The 11,973-nt window shown below is 47.5% G+C and overlaps 2 protein-coding genes across 3 annotated transcripts; both read right to left on the bottom strand.

The window, feature by feature from the left end:
• Positions 1-415: 415 nt before the first annotated feature.
• arsk (arylsulfatase family, member K) lies at positions 416-4,448 on the bottom strand. Of its 2 annotated transcripts, none has more exons than XM_027006246.2 (8): positions 4,309-4,448; positions 4,043-4,172; positions 3,705-3,864; positions 3,243-3,525; positions 2,193-2,364; positions 1,884-2,108; positions 1,322-1,537; positions 416-964 (listed from the first exon to the last, which is right to left on the bottom strand). In XM_027006246.2, exons 1-8 carry the CDS (start codon positions 4,423-4,425, stop codon positions 690-692), a joined length of 1,578 nt encoding a protein of 525 aa, XP_026862047.2. In that variant the 5' UTR covers positions 4,426-4,448; the 3' UTR covers positions 416-689. The 2 variants fall into 2 exon arrangements, with proteins under 2 accessions (XP_026862047.2, XP_035385970.1); XM_035530077.1 differs by having other exon boundaries at positions 3,453-3,525.
• Positions 4,449-4,726: 278 nt separating this feature from the next.
• Positions 4,727-11,885, bottom strand: nol6 (nucleolar protein 6 (RNA-associated)). The gene is made up of 26 exons (XM_027006245.2): positions 11,739-11,885; positions 11,236-11,451; positions 11,018-11,134; positions 10,723-10,905; positions 10,248-10,416; positions 10,006-10,137; positions 9,752-9,915; positions 9,537-9,657; positions 9,160-9,218; positions 8,938-9,039; positions 8,695-8,810; positions 8,429-8,606; positions 8,169-8,291; positions 7,840-7,988; positions 7,677-7,752; positions 7,439-7,579; positions 7,198-7,315; positions 6,887-7,041; positions 6,510-6,673; positions 6,278-6,430; positions 6,063-6,160; positions 5,850-5,974; positions 5,676-5,765; positions 5,369-5,569; positions 5,138-5,239; positions 4,727-5,024 (listed from the first exon to the last, which is right to left on the bottom strand). Exons 1-26 carry the CDS (start codon positions 11,775-11,777, stop codon positions 4,878-4,880), a joined length of 3,438 nt encoding a protein of 1,145 aa, XP_026862046.2. The 5' UTR covers positions 11,778-11,885; the 3' UTR covers positions 4,727-4,877.
• Positions 11,886-11,973: the final 88 nt, after the last annotated feature.

Genomic DNA, 11,973 nt, shown 5'->3' with positions numbered 1-11,973 from the left:
CTACCCTACCCTACCCTACCCTCAACTGTTCAAACTGAAGAAATTAGCAACTGACATCCAGCTTTGCTGACTCGTTTGTTTCCTTTCAAAACTCTGGATTCTACTATGCGCGTTGATGTTTATCCTAGCTCACGAGGACAAAAGTTTATGTTTGTTGTCGCCCCCTTTTGGCTGAGTAAGGTATTGCGTACTACTGCACACAAACAGCGGGCTGAATACTTGGGATAAACATGCCCCATTTGTTAATATATCACGGGACACACACACACACACACACACACACACACACACACACACACACACACACACACACACACACACACACACACACACACACACACACTTATCCCAACTATATGACGTATTAGCCAGAAGTGTTAAAAGAATCAATAAAGCGTTACAAACACTCAACAAATAAGGGCATGTATGAATTTATTGCATAACTTATTTAATTCACAATAAATTAAAGTTTGCATATAAAAGAAAATTAGCCCCACTTGAACCAATATGAGCTTGCATATCTGCCTAAGCATTGTAATGAATGGTTAGGTCTGTTTCCAAAGTCATACTTCTGTTCTGAGACCGCCATAGACCTGCAGGAAAAGCTGTAACTGCATTTTACTGCAGTGTTTAAGCCTTGTTTCCCCCCGGCAACTGGCTCCAGTTTAGCAGTTCTGTACTGCATTAAATCAGTCCAACCCAGTTAACCAGTCCTCTATAACTTTCTCATTATACTGAGCATTCTTCTGCCAGTCCATGTGCCAGCGCAAACTGCCGATCACCTGAGTATAATTGTTCCCAAGGCTCTGCTTCCAAACTAGAAACTGCTGCTTGTTGTAGCGCTGGACAGCCTGGGAGACCCTGGGATAGTCTACCACTGAGCGCAGCAGTTTGTCCAGGTGCTGACAAACACCAGGGTAGTGAGATGCCAGGTCCTTTAGCTCAGTGGCATCCTTGGAAAGGTCTAGATGATTGGGGAAAAACAGCATCCATGCAGCCATACACAATTATATATGACCCTGCTACAGAAGGAGACAGGTCAAAAAAGCTCGTTTTTAACAGCAGACAAAAGTGAACTGCCACCAATCATCACTGTACAAATAACCATGCTTCACAGATACTACGTGTTCACCCATGTTAAAATTTGTTTCAACTATTCTTCTCTCGCTGCACTCAAGATGTCTGTAAACTTTCACGCATGAATCATGGTACATCTGTTATGTTAGAACAATCGGTTCTATTAATAAAGTAAATTAACAATCAATCAAATTGTTCTGTTCATATGCAATCTGGTGCGTTGCCGTCATGAGCAGCAGCTTACCAAAGAGCTGTGGAGGGACACTCACGCCATCCGAGTAGGTGATGTACTTCCACTGGCCTATTCTCAGCATGTAAGTGGAGGCGTTAGCATTGCAGCCATGGTATTCACTGAGTACCCAGCCAGGGTGGGGCTCACTGGCACTCTGGCCAGCCCGTGAGACCAGAGGAACCAGAGAATGACCACTAAGGCCATCTGGGATTCGGACACCTGCAAAATCTGACAAACACATCATATTCAAGATTACAGTCTAATATAGAGTGCTATAAATCAGTGGTTTGATAGGCATATGCTTCCTTGCTCTGCGGTTTTTTTTTTTTGTTTTTTTTTAAAGCTTCTCATCAACCGAGTCTGGAGTGTTACACAAAGGGGATTAACATCTACTGTCCATAAATCATAAGTCACAAAAAACACAACTCTCATTTGTAAACTTACAAATGAACAAACAAATGGAACATGATTTATTTCTTAAATGAACAAGATGTCTCCTTACTACTCTCTAAGCCATAATACCGAATAACTATGATAGCTTACCAATAGCTTCACCAATAAAAGGGTACCTTACCAATAAATGAAGGGTACAGATCTACGAGCGATACCGGAGATCTGATCTCTACGCCGGTCTTTATCCGTGGCCCCATCATAAGTAAAGGAACATGGGAGCTGCCCTCGAACATGGACATCTTATAGAACTGTCGGTGTTCCATGGCCAGGTCCCCATGATCGGAGGTAAACACCACGACAGTGCTGTTCAATAACCCCGTCTCTCTGAGAGTGCCAATCACCTCACCTGCAACAGACGTGCAGTAAAACATACTGTATACGACCAGCAAGTGGAACTAGGGTGTGAAATGCACCAGCGCGTGTTGCTTGCCAAGCATGGCGTCGGTTTCGGCACACATGGCGTAGTAGAAGGCTCTGATGTGTCTGATCTCCTGCTCGGTGAAGTTACCGCTGCAGTTTTTGGTGACGGTGGAGTAATAATCAACAGGATGCATCTCTGAAAATGGCAGCCACCTTGGCACAGAAATGTGCTCTAGAGAGACCTTTGAAAAACAGAGACAAACTCAGCATTACTGGCACTTTTGATGGGACACATTATGGATAATTAAGGGTTTCTAAAATATCCCTCATGTTACATTTTTCATTCTCTCAATTGTATTATTTTATGTTCACAATTAATATTTAAATCACATAACGCTGCCATTGGACTAGTAGACCTCTGAATCTCAGTTATCAGCACCATACTGCTGTATCCAAATACGTTTCTGTGTCCAAAGGTTTTTTAGTGCTTCCTAAGTGTTTCACACCCTGTGGCAAGCAAGAAAAAAAGTGGGGAAAAGCATTCAGAATCTGACAAGTTTTGTCCTACACATTTATCTCCCAAGCACCACTGGATCATTTGTACTATGACATGTACCGTTTCTACTGTGCACTGAATTTACATGATAAGACTAGAAAACTCTCATTTTATTGTAGTTCTTCAGTTGTAATTCAGCTTTTAAAAATTCAGTTCTGGCAAGATGTCAGTGAGCTATTTTTAGGTAACATATGCGATGATGCACATCATCTTTTTTTCATCTGATACTCAGTGACCTTTGTCCATCTTTAACAAAGGCTGACAAGCCACACAGGGATATAGCCAGCCTCAAATAACTTAGCACCATTTTAATGCACAGTAGCTTTAGCTTGTACAGAACAATATTTGTATATTTCAAATACTTAATTGTCTTACTATTCAGAGAACCCAGTTGGTACATTTGGGAGTAGAAAGTACATAGAATAAAGCATATCAGATTTTAAATGCTAAATTTCTATTAATTTTTCTCCACAAAGAGAAACCCTTTTCCCCTGGAGTTCCCAATACGGGCATGACACCTATGAAATGAGATGCAACTTCAGTGGTCTGTGTAAATCAACCTGCCTTTCTGAGCCAGAATGGGGAGGTACGGAAGGTTGAGCCTCCGGCAGTGGGGCCCAGGGACTCTGTGCGGTAGGGGTGTGGTAGATTCAGGCCCAGGTATAGGGCAAATGGTTGTGGGAGAGCTGTAGCATTCTTTCTGATCCACTGGGTGGCGCTGTCTGTGGTTTTCCAGTCTTTGGTCATGACCCTAACTGTGGATGCGTCGCCTACCAGCTCTGTCATTGGACGACCCTCTTGTCTCAGAAGAAACGGCACCTCCCTCGTCCACGCCTCCACACGATTGCTAGACAGTGATGTTTTTGAAATGCATTACTGAAGGGCAAAACAACTACACCAGACATGATAAAAAATGTATTTAAATTTTGACTTCAATAATCAATGCAGTGGTTTGTATGCCTCGTGAGAGTACTGGCAGGACACCAATGGAAGTACAGTAACTGAGCAGATACTGATTCCAGTCACCTGACAGAATGGCCCCCTGATGTGTAGTCCAGTTTGCCCATGCTGTGGGTATGATACCCATTCTTTTGGAGATGGTCCATCCATGTCGTGGCATTGGGGGGAAGACATTTGTAATTGTTCCAGGCCTGTGTTAAGTGGACCCAACGACCGCTCCACATGGCTGGAAACGTACACACATATTGCACTTAAGAGGGGTGTGTGTGTGTTTTATATCGTGATTCCGTTTTTCCCTATGGAATATCTAGGACCCCCTGCGCGAAAGTGGCCCCAGTAACGTTTAGGACATGAATATAACCACGCTGTTTCAAGCCTTTTATTAAGGAGCCAACGCACTGTACCTGCCCTTGAAGGACAGCAAATGGGCGAGTTTGTATAGGAGTTGAGGAAGACGGCACCCATCTGCCTAACGTAGGCAATGAAAGGTAGCTGTACAACTTTAGTTCCTGAATTAAAGGATAACCGTCCATCCTAAAGCAAAAGAAACAAAACTGGTCAATTCGACCACTAAAAATCGGACTGCACAATTAAAGCAGTACCCACCACCTCAATCAATGCTGCAATAGCAAACACGCGATTCTTTTTGCAAAATTGTTCAAATACTTACAAACGCGTCGCACATGATCATTACTATGTTCGGCCTTTGATTTGCTGTGTTGTACAAATACAAGCTCAGTGTTTGTAGATGGAAAAGCTGAAACACGAAAAGTCGCACAGTATTCATCGTCCTAATTAACACGGGCTGGATAGCTTCTTTGGCTTTATCGACAAAATGTGACTGAAGTAAACTGCGCGTTTAACATGTCACTGCTTTCATATACTCAAAGTTTAATCTTTAACAACGTTAACCAACATGTAAAGTGTTTGAAATAACATTCTGCACTCCACTTGCATGTACAAGTTCGTGACCGCTTTCTTCGCGTCGTTTCATCGACGTCGTCCATGAACACAGTGGGGTGGATACCGCCACCTAGTGGCCTTACAAACGCTGCGAATGGACTTTAAAATGAGGAACCGTAGTCATATACAGTGATAAACCACATTATTATTCATACATGACCACATTTTGAATAAATTTAAAAAGTCCACATTAAGAGTTAAGAAACACTCTGAAATATACATAAAACGCATGTATACATAAAACATAACAGTTGTTTGCATGACGTTTCCAAGGTCTCAGACAGCCCAGGTTTCAGTCTTGAGTTCCACCTTGTTGACCAGGCCCTCTCCCATGACGTGGAAGTCACGCACTATGGCCTCCACGTTTGGAACAGTGGTGGCCGCGTCAGTCACATTCACCTGCCGCGCGTTCATCAGAGAAGTCTAAAAAGGGAGACGGAGCAAGCATGAACGAACAGAGACAACCGGAGCAGGTTTCATGTAAAGCCCACTCACAATGACTGGATCGTTCGGAGGGCACCGTGTTTATGACCAACCTTGAATGGCTGTGGGTGAAAGGTCTTGGGCTTCCACAGCACTGCGATGACAGTTCCGCCATGCGGGTCGTAGAAGAACAGGGCCACGTCGCCGAACGCGTCCTGAGCAAAAACATGGGCCATCATCAGCAGAGTAGCCCCAACTGTACCCCCAGCCTGCAAGACGTAGTCAACGGACACCGTGTGCTGGCTTAGATGCTGAGCCAGCATGGTTGGAAGGAAGAAACTCACCTTGAGCTCTGACAGATACAGTTTTACAGGATCGAAGTCAACGACGGGGAAAGCACCCCCTGAACTGACTGCTTCCTCTTCTCTGGCTCCCCGGGGCAACTTGGTAAACTTTGGGTCCACAGACTGGCCCATCAGAGGGACCTGTTTGGGTCTCAGATGGATCAGGACATCATAGATATCCAGCGGGGGTCGGAACACCACCTGAGACAAAAAAATGTTTAAAAAAAAATCACAAAGAGAGACTTGCATTCATCAGCCACCTCTCAGCAAACACTCCGATTCAAACTTCAGTGCTGGGGACACTGACCCGGATGTCTTGCTTTTGGCTGGGATCCATAAACTGGGTCTCGAGAACGTGCAGGCTCTTGGCTGCAACTGTCACGATGCGCTGGAGCATCTATGGGGGTACGGGACACCAATTCAAATCTTTTCACCATGAAAGCCTCCACCTGGTAACTGAACAAGCAATGTCTTGACGAACCTGCACTGAGGGGCCCTCCTTAGTCCAAACGGAGGCCGTCTCGTCGTTGGGAGTGGCAATAAACATCACAGGTAGGGATTCTCTCGAGCTCATAAAACGATTCTTGATTTCGGTGTGTTCGGCGGCTGTGACGGAGAGAAGACACGGACGCGTGAAAATGAGCGTCGCCAGGGATGGGAGAGGCCGATTTGGGAAGCTCCAAGTGGTGCAGACCTGTGAGTTTACTGTTGAGGTTGACCACCAGGGGGCTGTTCTTCCAGTCGAACGTGGCGAGCAGGTAAAGGAAGCGGAGGAGACCAACCTGAGGGGAACTGAAGGTGAGAAGAACAAGGCCGTCTTCAGCCATGAACGCCGGCCAGCCGCGACGAGGACACTGGTCAAGGACAGAGGCAGAAACTGACGGTGCAGCCGGAGAGAGACCGACTTACCTGGGAGGAGAGAAGGGGGCAGGCTGGAGAAACAGCGAGGCCACCAGCAGCTCGGTGGCCTCTTCGCCGACGTCTCCGCCGAAGAGCTGCGCGGCCAGCCAGCGCTTGGCCAGTCGGCACACGGCGCCGAAACCCGGGTGCTGCTGCTGCAGCCTGGCACACAAGCCACACGGATTCAGCAGGACCGCAAATATAGGGGTGTGTGCGCGTAAGTGCGTGCATGATGCCGTACCCGTGCAGGGTGCTGGTGAGGAAGGGTTTGTGCTGCGTCTCCAGCTCCACCCTTTGGGCCTCTGGGTTGTCTCGACGAATGAGCATGCCCTCTGGGGTCACGCTCTCCCTCAGCACCTGCGGCTCCCTGTGGTATGCCACCTCGATCCGAAACACGAGCCCATCCTGAAGGCCAACGTGTGGCAGACACACACAAGCAATACAAAAATAAATAAATAAATGGTTTTTTTTTCTTTTTAGCCACAACTTCTAGGCGACACCAATATCCATTATTTATTTGGCCAGAAAATAAACTACTGTAACTTGTCGCCAAAGTGCATATTACCAGTGTATACGTAACCAAATACTTGTCCACACAACCAGAAACGTGCACGTTACCTTCCACACATCCAGGTGTGCCGGCGAGGGCCGGGACGTATAGTTGTGCTGGGCTTTAAGCAGTTCTCCCAGGCGTACGTGGAACGCTGCCTTGATGTGTCGGATGGCCAAGCTGTCGTTAGGCCACTTTCCACTCCCCTCCATGTGGCAAATGACTGAGGACAGATGGGAAAAACAGCAGCGCTGAGCCAAAGGACGGCCAGCCAGACACCCATTGAGACACGACCACCATGCTTCCCCCCCCCCAGTACTACACTCCAGTACAGATGGTGCGTCTTAAGGCGGCGAGCAGAGGTGCTCTGCTGGCGAACCTTTAATGGGAGTGATGTAGTAAGGACAGGGTTTGTTCTCCTTCGGAACCAAGGCACGGCAACTCTTCTCACGGTTAAAGAACGAATAGATCAGCTTCACCGGAACAGGCGGGAATACCTATAGACGCCCCCCACCCCACAAAAAACAAAAACATCACAAAAGAAAAAAAGCAGCTCAAAACAAAAGCCAAAGGAAATGGATGCAGCCTTATAGCTACAGGGTCAGGTGAGGTCAGTTCACCTGGGTGTAACGGAGGGCCGGATGTGCGCCCTGCACGGATGTGATTGAGAGAGGCAGGCCTTCCAGCTGCCACAGCTTTCTGCTCAGGTCATCAAAGGACTGCACCACCTTCAGGCTCTCCTCCTCTCCTGTACCGCTCGCCTGACAGACAGAGGTGTCAGTATGCGCTTTCAGGGGCTTCCCCCTACCGAGAGGGCGCGGAAGGCTCACCGACCGGCTACGCGTCATCAATACGTACGTCTTTTCCGACCCTGATGAGGTCAGCCACCTGTTCTCCTACGAAGCGCACGCATGATTTGGGAATGCCTGCATGCCTAGAGAGAACGGAAGAGCATCGTCAGGAACGGTGGGACGCGGGTTGTCTTTGTTGTGCCGTTGCAGTGCGCGTGTGGTGGGCGTACAGTTCCAGCAGGTGCGTGATGACCTCTAGGGGGACCCGTCTCCTCTGGCAGACGGAGGAGCCCGGCCACAGCACGGCCTCGGTGATGGCTCCATCCTGGAAGCGCCGCAGCTCAGAGCGAGAGCCCCAGAGCTGCCGGAAGTCAGCTGCCTGCACAGGAGCACAGCTCAGAGTTAATACGCGCAGAAGGCGCTTTAGGGGAGACTGGAGTTCAGCCACGTGTTAACACGCCCAGAAGTCTCTTTAATGCACACGGTGGCACAAATGCACCAACACACAAAAATGTGCACTTACAAACCCGGTTAGTCTTACACACGGACATACTCTTACCTCAGGGCTGTCTGCTGGAGGTCCTCTCTCCAACACAGAGAGGGCACGCTCAAGGTTCAACAGCAGGCCAATAGCCAGGGGTGGCTGGTCCTTATGTTTAGGGGGCCTGCTACGTACTGGCCACTATTCAGGTCAATTAAAAGAAACCAAACCAGTAATTACACTATGTTGACGACACACAATAGTGCTCTCTCAAAGCAACCACAAAACCAGTCTATATGAATGATGCATAGGAATGCCATCAGTTGTTGTGCATCTACCTCAGGGTCTGGAGGAAGCGAGTGAGTAAGAAGGTGGACCCTATCTCCAAGTCCCTTTTGCAGGAGGGACAAAATAAAGGGGAGCACCGCAAGAACATAGTTCCCACTGTGGTCCATGAGATTCCCGAGAAGACTGAGCTTCTTACAGGAGGCTTGCATTTTCACCAGGCCACTCAGTCTGAGGGAGACACAGATATACACAGCTTGAGTACTGCGAGTCTAATCAAAGTCCAAAGCCAGTATAATACCAGTGGTGAGACACTCACTGATAGACATTGTCATATGCTCTGATCATAGGTTTGGGCGTCATAAGCAGAGTCTGGAAGCCCTCCACGGTGGGGTCATCCCAAAACTTGAGAGACAGCGACGCCTCATACTGGATCTGTGGACCAATCAGAAATGCATACTGGTCACTCACACTGGATCTGCGGACCAATCAGAATGCTCTGGCATTTAAGAAACTTCAGCGCCAGTAGCATGCCTATGGACACGGGACGGAGAACGCTCACCTGTTTGTAAGTGCAGGCGGTCATGTCTGCACACATATTCAGGTGCCCAGAGGGGTCCACAAACACAACCTGGAAAGCGCTGTGGAACTCAGGCAGCGAAGGCTAAAGAATTGTTAAGGAGTACGACGGTTATATTAAGGCACGATGACTGTAAACTAAAGCAAGCAAATAAACCGAAAACAAAATTAATGAGCAAAAAACAATTGTTGGATCACTACTCACTGCTTTTGAATCCGGATTGTTTGCCAACGTAATACCACTCTCAGTCAGGTCTGTGGTGGCTAAGAGGGGAAAAAACAAAAAAAACAAAGAAGAAGAAGAAGAAGAACAAAAAGAGAGAGATGGGGTGGGGTTATCTGGACCGAATTCTCTGTAAATAATGGCCAAACCTACACACCAGTGGCCCATGTCCCAGATGGTAACTGCTCCCAGTACTGGATTAAACTGTAACGGCGACACCACTGGAAATGCTTTTTAGCCTAAACGGGGACCTGCCTCGTAAATGTACCTTACAAAGCCATCACTGATTTTCCAGAGTAGATAACTGTCAAGTCAAAACAGAAAAAAGGCAGAGATGGGCACAGAAGGCACACCCTTACCCAAGAAGTGCAGTGCGTTTCTGAGGAACTGGTAGGCATTCATGGTTTTGCCCACTTTGTGTGTGGAGAGAAGATAAGCCAGCAACATGGCTGCCAAGAATCCCCCAAAACAACCAGCCCCCTACACACACACACACACACAGCCAAAGAGCTATAGGATTAAGTCAATCAGGAATAAGGAGATGCACACTTGGCTTTAGATAACATTGGCTTACCTGGTCCAGCTCCCTCTGCCTTAGCCACACTTTGAGTAGAGCCACAGCGTCTCCGTAGGCTGGACACTGGACACTGTGGGCACTGAGGAAGTGCAGGTGCGAGCAGGGCAGCAGGTCCGCCAACACCGCACTGTTATAATGCGGAGTTGGAGGCTCACTCACCTCTAAAACCCACCCAAACGTAACAGTCAGTCAGCAATGTCCAAAAGGAGTAGAGGCAGTAGGGAAGGTGGCCGCAGAAAGGGTGCGCTTACCTTGCTGAGAGTCCTGGCCGGTGAACCAAGCTGTCCGGACGTTGTTCCTCTGAGGCTTGAAGCGGCTCGGTTGGAGGTAGTCCGGAGGAGGGAGGGCGTGAATTCGCAAGGTGGTGCTGCTGCTCTCTTTACCTGCAGGTGGCGGAGTAGCACTCGCTCAGATATTGCTGCTTCCAGCATGGTTTTCAGCTATGAAATCCAATTGTCTCCAATTGTCAATGGTAGGACATAACGCATGCTACCTGAGGGTGTGACTATTAGGAGTGGGTGGAGCCTGTTGCCATGGAGGCAAGAATAACGCAGTGTGCCCACTGATGAAGAGGAGGAGAGGTGCTGCGCCAGACCTGCCAAGTACAGTGCTTTCTTTCGAGAGTACCTCTGGTTTATGCCATCCATTGGGTGCAGGATACTCTAAGAGCAAGAATCAACGTAACCACGTTTCCCAGGGTTATAAGACATCTGCTTTTATGTTCAGAGTAGAACACTGGATCAAGTCATAGCCAATAGCCGCTCAACTCTGTCTTTGCGTATGATTTGTGCAATTTATACAACTCACATTTACAAACTGCACATATACTTGTGTATATGTGCAATTTGTTAAAGTAAGTTGTATAAATTGTATAGATTTGTACATTAAATAAACTTCACAACAGCACTTGATTATACATTTTGCACATTGGTAATGGTTGCTCTTGGTATGAAGGAGCTACAGCTTACAGGAGGAATTGTGACAGCCAGGTCAACAGAAACTCTTGGTTTAATGCAGGTGCCCAGTGGGTAACTCCCGATCAGGTCAACCGAGACAGGAGGCTCCATGTGGAACTTTCCCTTAGTCGCCTCTGGAAGCAGGATGAACGGTACAGCAATGCCAGAGTGTTCCAACCACGACAGGTCTGTTAGCTGGGCAGAAGGACAGAAAGCAAACCAATTCAATCACAGTGACAAGGAAAAGGCTCAACACTGTCAGAACATAATTTATTGAGTCCAGGCCAGTGCAGAGAAAGCCGCAAACCTCCACCACTGGACTGTCAGGCACAGACTGCAAAAGAGCCGTGATCTTCTGCACAAAAGAGTCCACCAGCTTCTTCCTGCGCTCACTCAGTGCCACCTCCTTCAGCAGCTCATCCATCTGCAGACGAACCACAAGAAACCAATCATGGAACTATACAGGGTAGAAGATGTGGATTTGGCATCCAGATGTGTGTGCGACACCCTGATGACACTACTGACCTGCATTTTCAGGAGACTACAGTGAAAAAGACTCTCAGCCTCCTTCAACTGACTGAGCTCCTCGACTGTTGGAGCTTTGTACAACTCTCCTTTGGACAACTTAAGGGGACGAACGACACCATCCCCAGTGGCTGGAGTCTGGTCTTTCTGTTTGGATCGTTTGCTTTTCTCTGCACTCTCCTGCTCTTCGCAACGAGAGGAGTCCGATGTTTCCATCTGTCATGAAGTGCACAGATAATCATCAAATACCATGATGAACAGGAAGAGTGGGCAATATTTCTGCACATCAGCTACAGGTCTCCAATCAACCGTCCCCACTGTCAAATAACAACCCAACTCTGAATGAATCGTTACTACACGAAAGCCATGTTATTTTACAATGCAACCCAAATTACATGGAAACAAGAAACCACTAGCTTAGTATGCTTGGTTAACTAGCTAACAGGCTAACTAACTGTTATAGAGTAAATCTGTCATTTGTGAGAGCAGATATACAAACGAACCCGATTTTCTTCCGTTAGCGGCGAACCTTTCCTCTTCATCTTGAATGCGCATATGATTTAACGACTGGAGAGTAGAAACGTGCTACAACTCATTGGGTTTGTGTCTTCAGCATGTTATCACATGGAGAACGTGAGACACGCAAAGCAGTGTCGTAAACCAATGTGCCGTAAAACCGAGGGGCCGCAAACGTACCGTGATTGACATGTGACGTCTTTTTACACGATTGGATGAATG

The sequence above is a fragment of the Electrophorus electricus genome, chromosome 9, assembly GCF_013358815.1.
Source record: "Electrophorus electricus isolate fEleEle1 chromosome 9, fEleEle1.pri, whole genome shotgun sequence".
Lineage (NCBI taxonomy): Eukaryota > Metazoa > Chordata > Actinopteri > Gymnotiformes > Gymnotidae > Electrophorus > Electrophorus electricus.
This window is presented reverse-complemented; position numbering and strand designations above follow the sequence as displayed.